This window comes from Lathamus discolor, chromosome 2 (assembly GCF_037157495.1).
Source record: "Lathamus discolor isolate bLatDis1 chromosome 2, bLatDis1.hap1, whole genome shotgun sequence".
NCBI lineage: Eukaryota > Metazoa > Chordata > Aves > Psittaciformes > Psittacidae > Lathamus > Lathamus discolor.
The window spans coordinates 148,394,305-148,417,234 of NC_088885.1; the positions used below are offsets into that span (position 1 = coordinate 148,394,305).

The 22,930-nt window shown below is 44.9% G+C and overlaps 2 protein-coding genes across 11 annotated transcripts in view; one reads left to right on the forward strand and one right to left on the reverse strand.

Moving 5' to 3' along the window:
* The window catches only part of ATAD2 (ATPase family AAA domain containing 2), a 35,884-nt gene extending 25,932 nt beyond the window's left edge, over positions 1–9,952 (reverse strand). Inside the window, exons 1-5 of one of the 4 annotated variants that reach the window (XM_065668906.1) lie at positions 9,408–9,952; positions 2,823–2,965; positions 2,260–2,306; positions 1,740–1,893; positions 905–998 (exon numbers count right to left, since the gene is read on the reverse strand). In XM_065668906.1, the coding sequence (XP_065524978.1) occupies positions 905–998; positions 1,740–1,893; positions 2,260–2,306; positions 2,823–2,965; positions 9,408–9,626 (657 nt within the window). In that variant the 5' untranslated portion in view covers positions 9,627–9,952. Of the gene's footprint in view, positions 1–904; positions 999–1,739; positions 1,894–2,259; positions 2,307–2,822; positions 2,966–9,395 lie in introns of all 4 variants that reach the window. The other 3 variants (XM_065668904.1, XM_065668908.1, XM_065668907.1) reach the window with 3 other exon arrangements.
* The window catches only part of NTAQ1 (N-terminal glutamine amidase 1), a 47,022-nt gene continuing 33,913 nt past the window's right edge, over positions 9,822–22,930 (forward strand). Inside the window, exons 1-6 of one of the 7 annotated variants that reach the window (XM_065668911.1) lie at positions 9,822–10,208; positions 10,322–10,421; positions 10,955–11,005; positions 12,984–13,132; positions 13,458–13,582; positions 19,154–19,698. In XM_065668911.1, coding sequence (XP_065524983.1) covers positions 10,135–10,208; positions 10,322–10,421; positions 10,955–11,005; positions 12,984–13,132; positions 13,458–13,582; positions 19,154–19,260 — 606 coding nt within the window. In that variant the 5' untranslated portion in view covers positions 9,822–10,134 and the 3' untranslated portion in view covers positions 19,261–19,698. The other 6 variants (XM_065668913.1, XM_065668916.1, XM_065668910.1 and 3 more) reach the window with 6 other exon arrangements.

Here is a 22,930-nt window from a genome sequence, read left to right on the forward strand (position 1 = left end):
ACATGGGCATATTTGATTTCTCTTTATGGTATTATGGTACTCCATATATACAAAAGATAAAATTAGGGTATGGGAGAAGAGAACAGGGACATCATTCTGGTACCTAGGATTAGTATCAAGAATTCCCCCTCCAAAATAGGGTTTGGTACATGTGATAGTTAAATACTTTTCTACATACAAAATCCAATGTGTATTAATTAATCACAGTAATTTATCATTAATTATCAAACAACCTGGCAGAAGCTAGGAAAAAGCACTTTCTAGAAGACAAAAAAATTAACTATATGGGCATTTGAGAGATGATGTACAAAGTACTATGGACAATTCCAGTTTCATTAAACAAAGGAATTCGGTTCTATAAAGGAAGGCTATGAAGAGGTTTCAAAATGAAGTGCCTGTCATTCAGATGGACTGCAGAAAAACTTGATTTAATAGAGCAAAACCAAGACAGAGAAAATAGGATTGCTGTATAGAATTTTAGCACAAGTTCCTCTAGGGACAGAGACTACTTAAGCTTACAAGCAAGGCCGGACAAGAAGAAACACACATCAAGCATCAAATAATTCAGTGTTTCTTAAGACCCAAGCCCTGAAACAGCTGTCTGTAAACAGCATTCATTCAAAAATCGTAAGGCAATTCATACAGCACAATATAAGACATGCATTTCAGGGTATCGCTGCTATTTCATGTCTTCTGAGGAAGATATTTCCTCCACCCTTAGAGCCCATTTGTAGCATGACCACTAACACCAAAATTATAATTACAGCAAAACCAAGTGTTATTTTGGACCACACTATTCTGTGGAAAAAGTTATTTCAGTTAAATTAAAATGACAAACTAAATGGTTTCCCTATGTGAAACACACTACTTGGACAAAAGAATAGTAAAATAAATCAGCATCTACATTTGCGTTGCTGAACACTCCCAGGTCTTGCATCATTCGCCGTCTACACATCTTCTCCATGTCATCCATCTTTTGCAAGACAGCTTCTGCAGTACTAACATAAAAAGTTGACATGTCAGAGCAAAGATAGGCAAGTACAAACCCCCAAATATATCCAAGAATACACATAATTGGTACGACATTCTAATAGAGTATGCACAAAGCAGAGTAACGGACACTTAGCCAAGTTCTTAAACACTACTTGAAACTTAGTTGAAATGTTTACTGGTTTAGAGCAGATTTAAGAACAAGTGTTTGAGGATTTGCAAACAAGCTGTTTCCACATTTATTTTCCCCTCTCATTGATCACAGTAAAAATAAACCTTAAAAAAGTCTGTTTTAGTAAAAAAAGTTGAATTCTGAAGATCCTAGTAAGATAACAGAAATTACAGCAGTATTCAATAGCTGTACAGCTGCTCTGCCTCTGCATGATAGCATTAAGTCATTTTTAGTTCACAGCCTTCCTCAGACAACAGGATGCTTATTCTTTTCTTAATTGTAATTTAAGTTTCATGTTGATTTTCTGTGGCTATAGATATTGGAAAAAACCACCCTCTTGCTGTTACACTTTGCAAACCTTTCTGAGCTGTGCCAACATATCACATACACAGGGGCATGTAGGGAGGTCTCAGCCTAACCACTGAATCCACTGAGCTCTTGCTGCCAGGACTAGCAATACCTTTTCCTGTTGTCAAAAGGAAAACGCCCCTAGCCAGGGTATGCTAGTGTAGCACAAAGGCTGCTAAAAAGGTTCATGTCAGTGGCTTTGTGAGACGATGGAAAAAAAACCACTTACTTCGTTATAAGTTTGTCAAACAACACAGACTGATTTGTAGTGGTGTAACGACTTTGTTGAAGCCTGCAGCTTCGGCGGACCTCTAAATCTCCATTTTGTTCATGGACATGTTCTGCAGCTTTTACCTCAGCTCTGGTCTTCAGTGTCCTGGTGACTAAAATACGGTAACATAGAAAGTATTTTGAGACATTTAGAAAATGCATCACTACCTTTATTTCACCACTGCTCCAGTAAACATAAAAGCTGCAGTGGAGTGATTTTTTCTTTAAATACTGAATTCAAAGTTAATGTCATGGTGACAACACCCAACTTAATTATGTTTAAACTTTACTGTTTGATCTACCTCTTTGCATAGAATTCATCGGAAATTCACTATCTTTGAGATATCTTCACAGCTTCGGCTGGTTTTGGCTAAGAGTTCAGATGTTTCTGGGGCTAAGTTAAATAGGCAGAGTAATGAAGTGCAATCCTCCTCAGAAACTGGGCTAAAAAGGAACCTTATAGAATCCCTGCTACTTACCTTCTTTATAATCTTTTTTCTGTGTTGATTTCTGCTTTGCCAACTGCCTACATTAAGAAAGAGGACACTGTATCAGAATTACTGTACAGAAGTATTCCTTATATCCTACCATATCATACTGCATCAAAATGTTCCCCCTCAAGACTGGGGAACTTGACCTAGTTTATAACCTCGTGCTCTCGGTCATGCAAAGAAAAGCCTGTGGACCACAAGGATTCAGATCCCAAGTCTGCTGTGTACACAGGTGCTATGCAACCACAGTTCTAAACAACCGACGCCCCACAACATTCTAAACCTGAAGTTCTAATGGGGCATATAGTACCTTAGCAACCAAAGAAGAGAGAGCAAAAAGGAGTTGGAAGAAGATGCATGGCTTTTGCTACAAGCAGAAGACTTGTACTATGAAGAGGAATTCTAGTTCTAAGATACCGGCACTCATTTTAACATAACCATATTCCCCTGCAGGCTTCTGATTTATCATGATGTGACTCACTGTACATGCTTTCACTTTTCCTTTTCATTCTATCTATTCAACAGAGATTGAACACCCAAAAATACAGTACCTTGTTAAGTGTCTTTGATTGATATTTTCACTTAATATCTCCATGCTTTTGTCAAAGCTAGAGTCCGAACAGGGTGGCATGCTTTTTCTCATTGATCTTAAACAGTGTCCACCGAAACATTCCATTTTGCTAGAGGAATATTCCTAGCAAAAGAAAGAAATACCATTTATATACACCACGTATGTTGAGCTGAGAAGGCAGTTTTACCGCATTTAGGCAAGTTTTTTCTGTAACTCTTCTGAGTTACAGTGCAAATAACAGCACGTAAGTCTTGAACCACTTCAGGGTCTAGGCCAGGGACACATCTGCACTTGAAGTAACAGGGAGGCCACACCATCTGGAACCAGTTACTGATTAGACTGAGTGCCTGAGAACATTTACAGAGGGATATACACAGTAGGGGTGTGTGCACACATGTTGGGTCTAAATACCAGCGACTGGAGCAGGGCTCACACAACCAGCCCCTGGGGACACCCAAGCATAGGGGACAGGTACAGACAGAGTGAATACCCAACACCATCTATCACAGGGGCCCATATTACATATATAAACTTATGTATGTGTGTGTATTATCCCACTAATCGGTTTTCATCCTGATCAGCCAGAGAGGGAAGAAGGATCATTTGCACTCTCCATACAGCTTCTAGATTCAGCTGCTCTGAACATACAACAGTTTCAAGTAAGGACAACTTTTTAACTCAGAGGCTGTACTTCTACATACATGATCACTTGTGAAATTAGACTCCCAGGTTGGGAGTGACTCTGGAAAGTTTAGCTTGCTTAAACTCTAAGATATATGAGCTATAATTGCCACTTGGGCTATTTCTACATCACTGATCTAGAAGTAAATAGAATCATAGCATAGTTAGGGCTAGAAAGGACCTTAAGATCACCAAGTTCCAACCCCCTGGCATGAGCAGGGACACCTCACACTAAACCATGTCACCCAAGGCTCTGTCCAGCCTGGCCTTGAACACTGCCAGGGATGGAGCATTCACAGCTTTCCTGGGCAACCCATTCCAGTGCCTCACCACCCTCACAGTAAAGAACTTCTTCCTTATATCCAATCTAAATTTCCCTTGCGTAAGTTTTAACCCGTCACCCCTTGTCCTATCATTACAGTCCCTAATGAAGAGTCCATCCCCAGCATCCCTATAGGCCCCCTTCAGATACTGGAAGGCTGCTATTAGGTCTCCACGCAGCCTTCTCTTCTCCAGGCTGAACAGCCCCAACTTCCTCAGCCTGTCGTCATACGGGAGGTGCTCCAGTCCCCTGATCATCCTTGTGGCACTCCTCTGGAGTTGTTCCAGCAGTTCCATGTCCTTTTTATGTTGAGGACACCAGAACTGCACACAGTACTCCAGGTGAGGTCTCACAAGAGCAGAGTAGAGGGGCAGGATCACCTCCTTCGACCTGCTGGTCACACTCCTTTTGATGCAGCCCAGGATATGGTTGCCTTTCTGGGCTGCGAGCGCACACTGAAGCCAGCTCATGTTCATTTTCTCATCGACCAGCACCCCCAAGTCCTTCTCCACAGGGCCACTCTGAATCTCTTCTTTGCCCAATCTGTAGCTGTGCCTGGGATTGCTCCGACCCAGGTGTAGGACCTTGCAATTGGCATGGTTGAACTTCATAAGGTTGGCATCAGCCCACCTCACAAGCGTGTCAACGTTCCTCTGGATGGCATCCCTTCCCTCCAGCGTATCAACCGGACCACACAGCTTGGTGTCATCGGCAAACTTGCTGAGGGCTCACACAATTCCACTGTCCATGTCACCAACAAAGATGTTGAACAAGACCGGTCCCAACACCGATCCCTGAGGGACACCACTCGTTACTGGTCTCCAGCCTAACACAGAGCCATTGACCACCACTCTTTGTGTGCGGCCAGCCAGCCAGTTCTTTATCCACCGAGTGGTCCACCTATCAAATTGATCTCTCCAATTTAGAGACAAGGATGTCGTGTTGGACAGTGTCGAATGCTTTGCACAAGTCCAGGTAGATGACATCAACTGCTTTACCCCTGTCCCTCAGTTCTGTAGCCCCATCATAGAAGGCCACCAAATTGGTCAGGCAGGATTTCCCCTTAGTGAAGCCATGCTGGCTGTCACCAAGCACCTTGTTGTTTTTCATGTGCCTTAGCATGCCTTCCAGGAGAATCTGTTCCAAGATTTTGCCAGGCACAGAGGTGAGACTGACTGGTCTGTAATTCCCCGGGTCACCCATTTTCCCCTTCTTGAAAATAGGGGTTATATTTCCCTTTTTCCTGTTGTCGGGAACTTCACCCGACTGCCATGATTTTTCAAATATGATGGCCAGCGGCTTAGCAACTTCATTCGCCAGCTCCTTCAGGACCCATGGATGGATTTTATCAGGTCGCATGGACTTGTGCACATTCAGGTGCTTAAGATCATCTCGAACCAGATCCTCTCCTACAGTGGGCCTAAGGTCTTCATTCTCACAGTCCCCGAGTCTTCCTTCCAAGAGTTGGGTGCTGTGGTCAGAGCCTTTGCCAGTGAACACCGAGGCAAAGAAGTCATTAAGAACCTCAGCCTTCTCCATATCCTGTGTAGCCAGTTCTCCTGAGAGCTTCCTCAGGGGGCCTATGTTGTCCCTAGTCTGTCTTTTATTCGCTACGTACCTATAGAATCCCTTCCTGTGATCCTTAACATCCCTGGCCAAGTTTAATTCTAACTGGGCCTTAGCCTTCCTAGCCTGGTCCCTAGCTTCCTGGACAACATCCCTGTACTCTTCCCAGGCCGCCTGTCCTTGCCTCCATTTTTTATAAGCCTATTTTTTTCTTCGAATTTTCCTCAGCAGCTCCTTATCCATCCAAGGAGGTCTCCTGGCCCTCCTGCTGCACTTCCTTCTAGTTGGGATGCAGCACTCCTGAGCTTGTAGCAGGTGATCTTTGAATATCAACCAACAGTCTTGGGCCCCCTGTCCTCCAGGGCTATATCCCATGGAACCTTACTAAGCAGGCTCCTGAAGAAGCCAAAGTCTCCTCTCTTGAAGTCCAGGGCAGTGAGCTTGCTACACGCTCTTCTCACTGTCCTGAGGATCTCGAATTCAACCATCTCATGATTGCTAAAACCAAGGCTGCCCTGGAGCGTCACATTTCCAACCATCCCTTCCCTGTTGGTGAGAATATTCCTTGTGAGCAACTTTAAAGGTTTGCCACATCAGTTAAAAGATGATTGCAGTAATCCATTTCACAAATCTCTGAGCCAAAGGCCAGACTGAAGGAAGAATAGATGTTAGGAAAAGCCCAGTATAGTAACCAGGGAAATACTTCTATGTGCACTTACACACTTGTTCACTATTGTCATGTACTTTTAATGCAATGTTCACCATGTAATATACCTGTGATATTTACTGTCCTTTGTACTGTGTTTTTTACCTTAATCTTGGCTCAAATTAGGACACAGGCAAAGCAGTAACAGTGCATATTGCTAACTGTGATCGTTCTCCATTTGTAGGAAGGTATCCCAGGTCAGCAAGATGGCAGACACCAAGAAGCAGCCAGCAGAGCAAGAGTAACTCTTATCAACCCAACCAGGCTGAAAACACACACTTAAGAAGTAAACTCAGAAGCAGCAAATGGCTCAACAGCAAAGATAAGGATTAAAGAGTTTTGGAAAGTATTTAAATTTTTGTAAGCATTTCGTATTTTATTACTTTCCTCATCCTACAGACAGCAACTGGCAATTGTTTCTAAAAAGCCTCTGTACAAAAACTGTGTTCAGCTCTCTAATGTCTGAGGAAGTAACTGTGTTGAAGTACTACCAAAACAGATAAAGGTCCTTAGGCAACGAGGCTGTTAACTCTGATGATGAGGTCCCTACACAGATGGGTCATGAAGGCTCAGCCTGGAAAAACAGCAGTTTCCATTTTGCCCAGACAAAAAGGGAACCCTGAAGCACACTGACCCCAAATACAGGTTGCACGACAGCAATCTTGTTCACCTTGGGGACTTACACCAGGGTTATACACCTGTAGACACACAGCTTTCAATGGGACACTGACCACTTTTTACTTGCCATGGAACTGCTTGGGACTGAAAACTTGGAAGAGAATAAACCCACAGATGTTGGCGGCTTACCTCAGACTTCCTGCTGTATGCTCCTTACTATGCATGAAAAGAAGCTGACTAAAGATAAATCCCTTGCTGGTATTAGAAAAACTTCAAGAGCTGCCACTGCCAAGTCCTTGCACATTAACAAGACAGGAAAGAGGCATTAGGACCTGAACATGCAATTAGCATCATCATCATCATCTTATCATCTAGGGCACTTCTGTCTCTGCATTCTAGCAGAGCCTGACCATCATACAAATGAGGTAAGAATGACTGTGCCTCAAAGAATGGGAAAGGTCTGCAAAAAGGGAAAAAACACAACCAAAACAAACCGAAAGATGAAAGAAAATACAGAAACCAAAGAACAACCTTGCAAACAGTCTCACAATGAGGAGTCTGCTTTGGTTTCAGTGAAAAGTTTATAGTTAGCTTCTTCAATCTTCTTCTCCACACTGAGAACACAAGCCAGCCACTTTACCTGCCTGGCTCTGAACGGCCTTTGTGTGTCCGTGTGCAACAGGCAGCTGAATTCCCTGTAGCCTCTGACAACCCTTTCTAGTGTGGACTGCAAAAGCAAAGTGGTGACCTTTAAGCAGATTCCATGTCAAAAAAAAACCACCACCCAACAAACCAAACCAGGACCTAAGGATTTCTTCCTTATTAGTTCAGTATCATTGAAAATAATGAGAATCCACACAACTGAAAATCCCAAGTTCTGCTGGAAGGAAACAGAGTCCATTACAAGCACCACTCCAAGGCAGGGCTTCAGTAAAGAGCAGACCTCTTCCAAGTTAGATCTGGCCTGCCTTTATTTGTTATGGAAAGGCAGGACACCCTGAGAAGAGCCCTATTTGGAAAGAGCAGAGAAGAGCTTTAGCCTTCAAATGCTAAATGCTTTTTTCAAACACACTTGCAGCCCAGAAAGCCAACCCCAACACAGGTGATCCTGCCCCTCTATTCTGCTCTCATGAGACCCGACTTGGAGCACAGTGTGCAGTTCTGGTGTCCTCAACATAAACAGGACATGGAGCTGTTGGAGCAAGTCCAGAGAAGGCTGCAAGGATTATCAGGGGCTGGAGCACCTCCCATAGGCTGAAGACAGGCTGAGAAAGTTGGGGCTGTTCAGACTGGAAAAGAGAAGCTGTGTGGAGACCTCACAGCAGCCTTCCAGTATCTGCAGGGGGCCTACAAGGACATTGGAGAGGGATTCTTCATCAGGGACTAAAGCAATAGGACAAGGGATAATGGGTTTAAACTTAAACAGGGGAAGTTCAGGTTAGATATAAGGGGGAAGTTCTTTACTATGAGGGTGGTGAGGCACTGGAATGGGTTACCCAAGAAAGCTGTGAATGCTCCATCCCTGGCGGTATTCAAGGCCAGTCTGGTGCCTTGGCTGGCATGGTTTAGTGGGAGGTGACCCTGCCCATGGCAGGGCATTGGAAATGAGTGATCTTAAGGTCCTTTCCAACCCTGACTATTCTGTGATTAAAACCAATGAACTTCTCAAAGTGAAGTGGTTCAGTTACTAAAGAAGCAACATGGAGATGCAGACAGCATGGGCTACTTCACAACCCTCGTAACCACATAATGTGTCTCTTCCACTGGGATAGATTAAAATTATCAAAAGCTCAAGTAATGTTTTCACCACTTCAGGTCACTCATATAAGTGTTTTAATTAAGTCTAAAGTAGTCCTGATCTCTAACCAAAGCCTTGTTTATAAAGCGTCCAAAGTAGCACCGATATAACCATGACTAAAGAGCATTTCACGGGCACTTCAGGCCAGCTGGAACGCGGTTGTAGGTCCCATGTATTCTGTGTTGAGCGCTGGTTTTGATGCATTTTTGTCACCAGCGCAGCGAGTTCTCCCTGTGAGCACTGCCACAACTACAGCACAGCAGCCCCACGGGTTTTTCGAAGACAACTCTTTAGGTAACAAATTATATCCAAACACATAGGCAGAGGCAACAGAGACACACGCCAAACCTCAATACTATGGGCAGCTCAGCCGGACAGGGCCGCCCGGGGCTCTCTCCCTGCCCTGTCACCGCTCCCTAGAACAGCGGTCGTGCCCAGACTCCTGACAGCTGCGGGACACCGGGTGCGGGGCTGGGGAATGGTGGGGATGGACCCGGCCGGCTGCGGAGGGCGGGCACGGAGACGACGACACCAGCTGCTTCCGTACACACGGCAACACAACCGGCCGCAGCTGCAGGTAACACAACCGGTGTGACACGATGAGCCATAGCTGTAGGGAACACAACCAATCGCAGCTGCGGGTAACACAGTCAGCCGCAGCCGTAGGTGATACAAGCGTCCGTAGCTGCGGGCTCTCACGCTAAATCCCCCTCCTCCCGTTTTTCCCTCCCCATGACGCCGACCTCCGGTGCTTTCGCGAGGGGACGCGGCTTCCCCAGCTCCTCCCAGCAGCTCCCGGAGGCTCATGGTCGGTACCGGCAAACCCCTACCCGGGCCCACAGCCCAGCAGGCAGAGCCTTACCCGTTTACTCACGTCCTCGTCGGCTCTCCTGGTCCCCCTGGATCCCGCGGCCCTGGTGGTGACCGACGAGGCCCCGGAGCGTGTCCAGATGCGGCGGCTGCTGAGCGAGGACGACTCCAGGGAGATGAATTCGGAGCTGGAGTCCAGGAGGTCGAAAGCGGCGCCGCGGCGCCGGCTACCGCGGGCCGCTGGCCCGGGCGGGCGGGCAGCGCTGCTCCTCAGGACCACCATGGCCGAGCGGGCTCCGTTCCGCCTCTAACACTGCAGCCCGCCCGCGTGAGGCGAGGCGCGGCGCCGCCCCACCTCCCTCTGGATCCCTCCGCCTCACTGCTTCCCTCTGCGCTGTCTGCTGCCTCTTCCCCGCCCCAGCAGCTAGTCCCGGCGCGGATGGCGGAAGGATACAACGCAGCGTTGGAAAGATGGTTTGATTTTTTTGGCGCGTAAAAGTTGATGCGGGTTGTTTCGCCCGCCCGGGATTGGCCAGGCGGCCGCTTCCCGCCGGTAGGGGGCGGGGCCTCCGCTTAAAGGGGCCGCTCTGCCCCTTCGCGGTTTCTCGTCCTTCCGCGCCCCGCCTGAGGCATCGCCGGGGTACGGGGGCCGCGGTGCCCGGGGAACACCTGAGGCGGAGCCGCGATGGCGGAGCCGCCGTGCGGCCGCGTCCCCTCGGTGAAGCCGTAGCTTATGGCGCCGTCGTTCCCCGCGGTTCCTTCGCCGCTTCTATACCCCGCCGAGGCCGGCCATGGCACGGCCCGCGGCTGCCTACGAGCCGGCGGTGCCGGCCCGCCCCGCCTGCGCCTACACCAGTTGCTACTGGTAAGGGCGGCCCGCGGGTGGGAGCCGGGTGGTGGGGTCCGCCCCCGCTGAGGCGGGACCCTCTCCCCACACTGCTTGTTTAAACAGGTATAATCGGTTCTCGTGTTTTGCAGTGAAGAAAACGTTTGGAAGCTCTGTGAGTACATCAGGAGTCAGGACCAGTACCCGTTAGAAGAGTTTTATGCTGTTTTCGTATCCAATGATAGGAGGATGGTGAGTCAATGGGGTGTGATGTGGGTGCAGCTATGGAGAGGGTCACGTCTTCAGGCTGCTGCCCCGTGTAGGTGAGACGTGGTCCAGGGCTTTAGACTACAGCCTGGCATAGGTAAATGTGGTCCCAGGCATTTTAACCACAGCCTGGCATAGGTGAGAGATGCTCAAAGGCCTTTAGTCTGCAGCCCAACCTGTAAGACATGGTCCAAACCCCTCCTCTAGCTCCCTTTGGCTCAGACACCTGGTCAGGTCTGTTATCTGCTGCGCTCAGGACAGTGGAGAAGCCACAATGCCCCTGTGAGCATTCTTCCCTGTGATCTGTCAGTCTGGGAGGATGATGATGTTATCCAGAATGGTATCTCCAACTTTGTGCTCCTGGAAAATAGAAATGAGAGAAATCTTTCTGACTGCAGTACAGATGTAAGCTGTGGAAGTGGATAGATTAGCAAAGAACAAACCAATTAACCCAAAGGGAATCTGTATTTAATTGAAAGGTTTTATTCACTTCTGATTTATTTACTTACAACTTTCAGATTCCACTGTGGAAGCAGAAATCGGGACATGGAGATGAGCCTGTTGTCTGGGTAAGGCGTTCTGTGCTCTCAGTGATTTTGAGTGTGTGCCTCTGTAGTGGACAGCTGCAGGATCAGATATGGGCAGTGTCTTTACTGCAGCAGACTGTTCCATCTGAACATAAAGCAACACGTTGTTTTACAGTGAAGGTGATGGAGCACTGGAGCAGGTTGCTCAGGGAGGTTGTGGTATCTCCATCCTTGGAGATATTTAGAAGCCATCTGGACATGGTCCTGGTCAGCTGGCTTTAGGTGTCCCTGCTTGAGCAGCAGGTTGGACCCAGGTGACCTCCAGAGGTGCCTTCTAACCTCAGCCGTTCTATAACTTCATATTAATACGTATTCTTTTACAGCAGATTTATAAAAAACCTAAATCTGGTGCTCCTTTTTACCATTCATAACAAATCAACAGCAAGACAATAATATCTATAGGTGACAAGCCTTAACATTGATAAGATTATTATCTGGGTGTTGTTGGGGCTACCAGCTTTTTAGGATTTGAAGTAAATGTTTGTACTTCTACAAAGTAGATGAATGAAAATATCTGTATAGGCTTGATAGAGGACAGAAAAATAAGCAATGTATGTATTCAGGTGTCAGCAACTAATTAATGGTGGCTTTGGGGTGTCATTTAATCAATTAATGTCATTCAGTAGTTGCCACTACAGAATTCCTTTTAAATATATATGATTAGAGTCCTTTCAGTTACCTGGAAAAAAATGTTTCTGTCGCAGTTTTTCCCCCTGAAATTGTGCAAAATAATCTGCAAACTGAAGTTCTGTGTTTTCTGAATCACTTGTTCTCTCCCAAGATATCAGTATCTTCATAGCACAAAAAAGGTTTCATTTAAGGAAATCTAAGTCTTACAAAGATGATCTCAAAAGGAATAAGAGAGTCAGGAAAGGCCACTGCAGAATGTGGATGTCTCATGGATCGAAAGGTGTTTTAACTTGGATGTTTCAGTGGATCATAGGACATGTAAAGTTAATTTTTCTTATATTCTGTAACAGATTCTTCTAAATATCATTGCATACATTACATATATATATGTGTGTGTGTGTCTATATATATACACATACATATAGTGGTCTGTCAAAGTAGCTTGCCCAAGATCTTTTTCCTCCCAGTCCCTTTGTGGTTCTGTTTGATCTTGAAAGTGCCAAAAGATGGTGCTTCAAACTCTTTTTGTGAGTGGCTTTAATGTAAGCTTTAGTGAGCTGGTAACAGCTGCCTTCAGTTTAATTTTGCAACACAGCAGTGTATATACCTAACAGCTGACATAAGTAGCTGCAGCGTCTCCAAACCTCCACCACAACCTTGTATGTCTCTTATGACTTGAGGAATAAAACCGCACCTCACAACCCAAGTGTCAAGACAAAATAGTTACCTTGAAAAATTATGGTATATGTGTTTCTGCCTAGCTACAAGAGCTGCTACGGGCATGTCTTTCTCAGCGGTCCTCTTCATGTGAGCTGTCTGCTGCCTTTTCAGTTGCATGCTGGTTTTTCAGGTGCTTCTGGCAGCTGAACACTGCACTCAAATCCAAATTACTGCAACAGGTACAAGTCTCTTATTAGAAGAGATCACTAGATAATTTTAGTCTTAAGCTGTCATCATATCATTGTGAGCATTTATTTAGGGCTGGGTCCAAGATAAAAATACTTATCCCACTCAACTTTTGTGTTTTGATGCAGGACATGGGAAAGATTTGCTGTTTCTTAGGAGTAATGTAGATGTTAGATAAGCCCCAAAGGAGGCTGCAAAGGAATGGATGGAATAGCAGGGCTTCTTGAAAGGCCCAATGAGCCAGACAGGTGTAGGGAAAACCCCTGGTGCCAGAAATGTTACAGGCTTAATAGTTCAAGAGCAGGAAGTGGGATTTAAAGAAGGGATCTGTAACTTCTGCTTTTAGGAAGCATTTTTCTCCCCTCTCCCTTTGCCAGTTTCTCGTTAAAGCTGTTTAACTCATGTCGATTACCCTTTTTCGCAGGACTACCATGTCATTCTACTTCACGTTTCCAGCGGGGAGCAGAACTTCATTTATGATCTCGACACAGTGTTGCCATTCCCATGTCCCTTTGACATGTACAGTGTGGAGGCCTTTAGGTTGGATGATGGCCTTCGTCCGGAATTTCACAGGTAATGACATAAAACGTAAAGTCCAGGAATGTTCTTCCATGAAATTAAAGCTGAAGTTCTCTTTGTGGGTGTGTAGTGACAAAGGGCTTTGTGCTATACCCCAGTAAAACAAATGCACTATGTTATTTTTCTAAAGCTCTTTACTTTAGTCATCAAACCCCCTTTTCTTTCTTTTCTGCTTGTTAACATCTTGCCACAGTATTTGAGATTTATGTGTTTCATGAAATAAATGTTTCTTGGTGGGATGAAAGAGCTGTTGTGAGTGAGTGAGTGATGCAGTATTGTATCCATGCATCTTCTGATACAGTTTTGCATTATTATTTAGGAAAATCCGAATGATTCGAGCAGATTTGTACTTGAAGACTTTTGCTTCAGACAGATCTCATATGAAAGATGCAAACGGGAAATGGCACAAACCTCCTCCTTCATACCCTTGTATTGAAACTGCAGGTAAGCTGCCAGAGCTCATTTTTCCTGCTTACAATGGTGAATGACATAGTCCAAGATGCACACAAGAAATAGATACCCTTCCATAATGTGTTTCTGGAACCACATCCAGATAGCTCAGTATTTAATATGTCTGTGAAGCATTTGCACTTCCTTTTGTGAACATATACAGTCTATCATGCCTCCTGGCAGCTACCATTATCAAACATTAATTACTGATCTTCAAAAGCTGAGCAGAGAACAGGAGGTAAGTAGTGCTGTTAGAATCATAGAATAGTTAGGGTTGGAAAGGACCTTAAGATCATGCAGTTCCAACCCCCCTGCCATGGGCAGGGACACCTCACGTTAAACCATGCCACCCAAGGCTCTGTGCTGTTCTGTTGTTACAGCAGGGAACTGAAGCAAGGAGGCCAAATAACTTGCTTAGGGGGTCACAAAGTGAATTTTTAACATGCTCATTATACCACACTTCAGCTGGCAAGCCCCATCCTGCCAGAGCAAGTCTCTACCAGGTGAATTGGGCCTGAGGACGCTTTAAGGCAAACTGGGAAATCAGCAAATTTTCGCCCAAGCCTTAAGCCTCTTTTAAGTGTTATTCTACCTAATAGCCTCTGGGCCAAGCAGAGAGAGAAGTAAAGGCTTGCTGTCTCCTCTGTAGAGCTGCATAAACCATTCTTATCACACAGCACTTCAGCTTATTCTAATCATGTGCTTGGCAAGCTGGCTAACATCTGCCATGTGTTTGTTTGTTCTCTGGTTTTCCTCCCAAATGAAGAAAGGCATGGTAAAGTTGTGCTTTAAGGGAGTATTCATGGAACTGCTCTGCATGTTTGGTTTTGTTGCTTTATTAATAATGCAGCACTGCTGTGTGTTTATATTAGAGAAGGCAGGGTCAAAGAAACATCTTTTGTGTTTAAGTCCAAGTTTATTATGGTTTTAAATTGCTGGGAAGTTAATCTTCAGTCTTTGGCTTCTATAGAAGCTTGGTGTTGTGCACTGGAGTAGAATGAATCATGAATGTGGGCAGGAGCACCACCGTAGTCTTCATTTTGAAGCTTTAGGTATTTTCTAGACAGTTCAGGTTATGAAGCACCTTAAATTCTGTGTCTTGGTCCTTATCTCCAGTAAAGTTTTCAGCAAAGGTACTGTAGCAGGTGGAGAATGCCTGAATTGCAATTGACAGTTCGCTGTTAGGCACTGGAGGCTTTTTGCCTGTGGAAACCTTGTTGTTATGACAGTTAAGAGCTAATGAAAGTGTGAGGAATATAGATCAGGCCAGACCAGGAAGGTGGAATAGTGCTATTAGAATCAAAAGAGTAGAAGGCACTACTCATGGATAGTAAGTTGCAGAATGCCAACCAATCGCAGGTGTGTGCATGTACCTCCAGCTCTAGTAAATGACTCCATAGCTGCAGACCCTCTAACTCTCCCCTTATCTGTCTTGTTTGGCTGAGCTTATCTCACTGGTGAGCAGCAGCCACGTGGCCTTAATCAACCTCCAGATTGCCTCTGTGATGTGGTAGATAGTAAAAGATACACAAGTCTTTGTTCCTCTTATGCTTTATTTCTTTGCTTTGTAACTTGCCGTGCTGGAAGAAACATCCATAGGTCGTCCAGTCCAACACCTGCTCAAAACAGGGGTTCCTTAGGGCTCTGTCCCAAGTCTAGTCTTGAACACCTCAAAGGATGGGTATTCCACCACATTCCTGGGCAATCTGTCCCAATATTTGACCGCTGTCATGGTAAAATATATAAACAACATTTTCCTATTTTCAGGTAATCAGAATTTCCCATATTCCAACTTGCTTTTTTGCTTCTTGTCCTGTCACCAGGCTCCTCAAGGCAGCTCTGGCTCCATCTTTGTGTCCTCTGATCAGGTAGATGTAGACAGCAGTAAGGGCTCCCCTTCATCTCTGTTTAAGACTGAACAGACCCAGTTTCTCACAGCTTCTCCTTGAATATCATGTTCTCCCACCCCAAACAACTTGATGTTCCTCTTCTGGCTCACTCCAGTATGTCACTGTTTTGGTTTTTGTCCCTGTACTGAAGGGCTCCAGACTGGATACAGTATTCCAGCTCTGTGCTCATGCGCTCTGGTCTCCTGGTCAGTTACTTGGCTGAAAGAAACTGGTTACCCTTGCACACACTGAAGGTGGAAGATCATTCACTAGGTAACTTCAAGTTCTGGGCAAGAGCAGGAATAGATCTAGGATGCCTCAAGTTGTGTTTCATTCACTATGAGTTTCTCCAGCTTAATTTTGACCTCCCAGTATTAATGTGAGATACAATGATGTGTGCTTCATTGTGCCTAGTCAGTGAGGGATCTTGGTTTAATGGTTGTGGAGCAAGCATTTACTTTACCTGAATCTAAGCCCTGGGTGTCTGTAGATGAGTCTGTGTCCTGTAGGCCAACATACAGGTTTTAAAGGCATTGCTGTCAACAAGTGGAACTGGTAATTCTTTCCCATTAGAGACTGGTAATGTCTCAGCATGGTTTTATCAGGCATGAAAGCGACTTATTTTAACCTTGGTGGAAGACTGGGTGCCAAACCTATTTTTTTATCATAAAAGGGCCTGGGGTATTAGTGTTCATGCCCATGCCAAATACCGTGGCAGATAACTGTTTTCTCCCTGCCGTCTCACTTAGATAGAGTACTCTGCTTTGCCTCATAATTTGTGTTTGCATAAGATTAAACTGCTTTCTATTACAGCAAATATTTGAAGACTGGAAAAATACAACAAAAATATATTAGTCCTTCTTTTAATGCATGAGCATTGTGCTGTTAAAAATAAATGTGCCCATGAGCTCTTGGTGTTTAAAGACAGTCAGCACTCTGGTACTATTCTGTTGATGCAATTTGCTAAGTGTTAAAGCATATTAGTTACGTTTATATACACTGCTGCTCTTTTCCCACTGGGTTTTAAAGCTTTTAGTTAACTTAAAAGACAAGAATGTTTGCTAAAATACGGCCTCTTGCAGAGGAGCTGCTAAGCCTAAATATAGCACTTTGGAAAAGGAAATTATGTAGTATCAAAGTCAAGTGTAAATTATATAGGACCATCAGTAGGATAATGTAATTACCCAGTGTGGAGCTAGGACAGGATCTGGGACCAGTGATCCTTTCTTATGATGTATACCAGGAAATGTTTGACCATGAAATTCCTTATGGAATTAAATAAAGGAATCTCTACCAGTCACCAATTCAGCTTTTTTTTAAACTATGGCTAACTCGAAAGGAATAATTCTTCAGCTGTCTTTGCACTGCTCGTGGTGTTGCAAAATAAACCTTCTAAAATAAGTCATCCATTCCAATCCATGCTTAAAAACATTGAAGCTGGAATTAGGTGGCTTTTTAAAGCATTATTTTTCAAAAAGCAAACAATCCCAAGCTACATAACTGAAAACTCCTCAGTATCTCATCAGAACTCACATGCTAAGCATTAGCCCTTTGGAACTGGCACTGCTCTAGCTGGTTCCTAGTGCCAGGCCTCTGTGTTTCCTACTGGCCTCTACTCTGCTGCTGTGAGTGCCAGGAGAAGCTGGACAACTTACCTGGGTGCGTGGTGCTTTCTCACACAGCCCTATCCTCTGCTGGAATAAGCATACTTGAGCTGCAGCAGAATAGGTTGCCAGTGGCCTCCTATTTGAAGAAGAAAACAAGGTCCAATCTGGTAGTCTGTTCAAATACAAAACCAAAGAAGATGCGATTTGGTGCGCAGATTCATCGTTCCAGGGCTGGCGAGCACAGCCTGGGGTTTTCTTTTAAGTCTTCTTTCCACAGATTAATGAGGTCTGATTCTGCTTAGTTTTGAGTCCTGATGAGATCAGCCCTCCTTATTGCAAGCCTGCGTAGAATACAGCTTGCAAGGTGCGTTTCAGAATTACCTGGAACAGATGGTCTTATGGTTTAACCGTTAGCATCAGCTCTAGCACTGAAAAGCACTGGTTTGGATTTTAGATCTCCTCACGTGTTTGGTAGCATACTGGCAGGATTGATTCGTAAAGGCTTTTTGTTCTTTTTATTCTTATTAAAATCCCTGGTGGCCATAAATGATGGGGTTTCACTTGTTCGGGGTTTGTTTTGTTTTGAAGAGCATGAGTAGGACAGCTGAGAAGTTATGGAAGCACTGTGTATGACATCTATGGAACAGGCAAGCTGCTATACAGAGGCCAGGCAGATGCTTTTCTGTCCTAGTGGAAGCAAAAAGCAGGCACCAGTACAGATGTAAATGGCTCATATCTGTTTCATGGGAGCCTTCTGTTCTCCTTGAGAATAAAACACCAATCTGTCAGGTTAAGTCCTTATTTCATGAGCTTTTGTGAAAGTAAAGAATCAAGTCAGGGTAAAGGCAGTAAAGGTACAATTAAGGATAAAAGTATCTAAATTCTGTGAAAGACTTACTGAAATTACAGCAGTTTCTGTGAAAGATCATGAGCTTTTGTTTTACACTGAGATGGACCAGAATGGTTTGCAGTCAGTTATGTCTTGGTTGTGGGACCAGTGCCCTCCAGCTGAGTGTGGTAAAAGCCTGCAAAAAGACTCCTCTACCTACTCCTGCAAGGAAGGGGGATCTGAAGAGATCTACAGACATCTATACAAGTCTAAAGAACCCAATCTTAGTGACACCATTTAGTGGTGGCCTTGGCAGTGCTGGGGAGCAGTTGGACTTTAGGATCTTACAGGTCTTTTCTAATCTGTTTGATTCTGTGCTTCTGTTTCAGGTGCCCCCAAGATTAGGCAGCAGCAGAACTGATCTTGGAGGCACTGTTTCAGACTTGCTCGCTTCCAGCAGCCCTTTGGCACTGCCGTTAGTCCAACATCTGTGAGCAAACCTGAGGCTTGGCTGAACCATTGCTCTCCAACTACTGCTGGCAGCAGGCACAAGTAGCCTGGCTAGCAATGCCATCTGCTAGTGTGCAGCCTTTTAGTTCATCCCTGCTCAGGGCAAAAGTGTCAGACTTGATTAAAAAAATGAAGTGATGCAGGATCCCCAAATGCAGCAGCTAGAGCTCATAGCGCATGTGTGTGTGACAAAAGTGGGTTTGGTCCAAGAGGAAGAGCAGCTCTGAGCATGAACAAACACAAGCTCATAGAATAGCTGCAGCACCTCAGGAGGACTGAAAGTGTAGTGTAAATCTTGTTTTAATTCTGCTGCTCTTGACCGTGTATGAGTGTTCTATAAAGCATGCTCCTCCTTGCTTTTGGAGTGAAATCCTCTCGGTCTGTTAGCTGTAGCATCCAGATGTCTCTTCTGTAAATTCTGCCGTTTGTCACTCATCTGCTTCAGGAAGAGCACTTCGTGCTGTGCATATGCATTTTTGCCGAGCTGTTCCTTAAGGTCTAACATAACACGCATGACTTTCAGATACAGCCTCTGCGTAAAAAGAGCAGCACAGAGACTGTTATCGCTCGGATGAAACAGAAGAGGTCTCACTACGCTTTTTCCTGTGGCTAGATCTCGTACTGCTTCAGTGCCATCTACCGACTGTTCTTAGACTATCCGCTCTTCACAGGAATCTCTGTGATGCTCTGCCATAATCCTGAATTTAAGAGAGTATTTCATTTCCTACAGGCGATGTGACAGCAACTTCCAAGTTGCTAACTGCAGCAGCTGTGTTTGTAACCCTACTGGAACAATCCCCTTTGGGCTTCTTTACCAGTCACAGAACAATTTTATGAAATTATTCTACTGTGCTCAATGCATATAAAGTGCTGGGAGGAAAAGACAAGTTGGGAATTGGAAAACAGGCTGGCCAGGCTACCAGCAAGAGCTGTTAACTGCTCCTCAATGGTCTTGACCTGCAACAGCAAATCTGGGCTTGTGCTATTTTAAATTCCCACTCAGTCAGGCAGGAGCTGGCCTTGTTCTGCCAGACTCACTTCCGCAGCAGGACCATGCGTGGCTGGCTGAACATGAGGATTTTCCATGTGCAGAGCCCGAACAGGTTAACAAGAAAGGAGTTAGGGGCCTGACCTCAGAAGTGATGAGAGCTGGGATTAGGCAAATCACAGAGCTGTACCTTGGTGTAGATGTGGTGCAAACAGAGGCTTCAGGGGCTGCATTAATGGCTGGGACTCATGGGTCTGAGATTCCTGAACACTGTCTTCCCTTCTTTGCTTATGTTGTCCATATTACACAAGCTTTTTGCAGCTGAAGCAAATTCCATCGTGTAGGTTTTATAATAAATTCATTTAGAGCCTACATATGTTTAGTTCTTAATTCTTAAATGCACACATGAATCACCCATGTTAAAATAAATATATAAATACAGTGGCAAAGCTGTAACAGTAAATCCAGTGCCTCTCCCACTCTGTTTTTTAAGCTCATTCTCTTCCAGCTTTCTTTTAATGGGCATTTAAAAAGCATATGTGCACAGATTGTCAGTATGAACATGAAAGAAGGAGGTCCAAGGAAGTTTGTAGTCAGAGCCGAATAGGCCAAAGAATTGGAAATCTGCTCAGCGTGAGATGGCAAGGCTTTGCACTAGCCCAGCTCCAGAAAAAGAATGTATGGGGTACCTAAACACCCATAACTGCATACCAGCACTCTCCACTGAGCTCTCTGGGATCCATAGGAGTGACAGTATGATTTCTACCTCTTCTGCAGGAGTCAGAGCAGATCAAACTCCTGGCAAAGAGCAGTCATGGCTACTGACTTTGTACAGTGGTTCAGGATTCAAACCAACCTGTGTCTGCCCCAGCCTAGGTTGATACCCTTCTTCACCCGAGCATCCCTCCAGGCTACATGAAGGGTTAGTCACACATTTCCTCTTGTGTGTCTATTCTGGCCTTGCAGCGCACTGGTGTGCAGGTTCAGGGCTGCAGGGAAAGCAAATCCGGAGCAAATGCTGTAGTCTGGGGAGTCACAAATGTTAGGTTTCCCAAGGGGCGAATCACTTCTTAGAGGTACTAAGCAAGTTCCAGGTCTGACCGCTGCTCTGACTCAGTTCCTCTGTAGTCAGTGCAAAAGCTGACTCAGTTGACTTTGATTCAGAATGTAATGGGGGAATAATACCTCCCCTGCTTTTGAGTAGTGACACTGGTGTGAACGCAGGAAGACTGCAAGTACCTGTTGTATTGCAGTTCCCTGTGTTGGTTGTTCCTTGCACTCCAGTTCTCTGATGCTACTTGACCCTTCTAGGCTGCCTTTGCAGGGAAAAATCTTACTCTTTCTATGCACACTAGTTTCTAATGACTAAGGATACTGACTGATCCAGCGATGTGATTATTGCTGTGGGCAGAGAGAGGGATCAGGGGCAAAGGCAACATTTCAGAGGCTGAAAATAGATGTTTTCAGAGCACTGTACAATTTTCAAAGCCTTGCTGGGCTGCTGCTCAGCCAACATGCTATGAACTCTTTGCTATTTTGAACTGAGCTATCAAAGAGGAGTCTTGGGGCTTTCTCTGCATAGGTGCTACAGAAGCTGCAACAAGAATTTACATATTGCCCATTTCTGGTCTTTTTTTTTAGATTCCAAGATGAACTTGGATGATTTTATCAGTATGAATCCCAAAGTGGGATGGGGTTCAGTGTTTCCCCTTCCGGACTTTGTACATCGATTTGGCAGACAGACTGACTACAGCTATTCCTTGGAACGACAGTGAAGTGAACAAAGATCTTCTCCCTGCTTCTGTTCTAAGTGTTGTGCTGCTTTTATGTTTTATTTATGGTTTACATTTCTGTACATGGAGTAAGTATTTGGGAAGGTAGGATACCCAATCAGAAATAGCATGCACTGAATAAAACCTTTTATTTTGATTATGTCAGAAGGAGCTTGGTTTTTACTGTCAAATCAAAAGCAGATATCCCACCATAAGCATATTACTTTTCCATCTACTGTGCCCAAAGTGAAAAGACTGTTTGCATGCTGTAAGAAAAGCTTCTGGAAAAAAATATGCATGAAATACTGAACAGTGTAGCTCAACTTGCTACATGTCACCACATTTCAGAAGTGAGATGCAGTATGTTTGCTTTGTGTTATGATTCCTATCACTTACATAACAGACGGTGCATCTCAGTTTAGTCACCAGCATTATCAATTGGGCCTTATTTAGCAGAAGCCTAAAGGTCAGACCCACAAAGGGAAGACAGATTTAGTAGCATGAACTCCCAAGCGCTACGTAAAACCAGACAAGTATCTAAGTTTTTGTGCTGTACAAGGGGAGAATTAAATGTGCTGCCATTTCAGTTAAACTATCCCAGTGCTGACGCTTGCTGGAAGATGTAGTTGCTTTTGCTTAACACTTGTGTGTCCTCACCTTCCCCCATGTGTTTGCACTTGGCATTTGTTTTGGCCCCATAGTAATCCAGGGTAGGAAGCTAAAATGACAGGAAGAAGGATGGGTTTTTTTTCCTGCGTCTTAGCTCCTTGAACTGGCTTGTCATGGGGTCACACAGCTGCTGGTATAAGGAAATAGCTGGGACATATGGCTGGGGGGAAGGGAATGAGAAAGCCTCCCCCATACAGGGCTGCTTGCTGGTGAATTTCCTTAGAGGTGATACCAAGCTTACAGGGGAACCCAGGAAAGCCGTTGTGTTGATTGGGAGCTTGGAGCAGTCTCCCACGTCTTAGAAGAGTGCCCTAAAAACACGGGATTGCAGAAATAAGCTGCGATGGGGTGTTTAATTATCTGGGTTTGGATCTGTTCTACTTTACCTCCTAACATATCATAGAATTACAAACTGGTAGAATAATTCATGTTCGAATTGGGTCAGACCAGGCTGCTCAGGGCTTTATCCAGTCAGGCCTTGGATACCCACTGGGATTGAGGCTACTGACAAATGTGTGATGAACTTTGGTCTTGGTGAGGAAAAGCATAGTAATGGTCGTAAGTATTAAGGGATCATTTTATTTGTAAGTACAGAAAAGTATAAAAACTTCAAAGGTATTTATGTATATTACTGTTACACAGATGTACTGTTGTATATATATTGTGTGACTCTATCTCCCATTAGTTCCAGAGAATTTACTCAGCACATTAACAACAGTGGGACTGATTTACTTCACCCAGACGTCACTTTTTCTGTGCCATAAGGGCTGGCTGACTGTAGAAACTTGACTTTCTGTGGACAGACCAGCATGGCTGGTTGCTGTGCAGATAGGCTGCTACCACATGGATCCCTTGGGTGCCAGCATGAGCTATGGATAGGCACCACTCATCCGCAGAGTGGGAGAGTTGCTCTGTAGTTTCTGTCTCTGTGGACCAGCTTTACCAGAAGTGATTGAGGTGATGGGACTTGGTGTTCCTGATAAACTGGTGCTTGGAGCTCTCCAGAGAGGGGGCAGGCCTGGATGTAACCAGGTACACCTCTGAAAGGTCTGATTTATTGTGTTTGGTTGAAACAGCA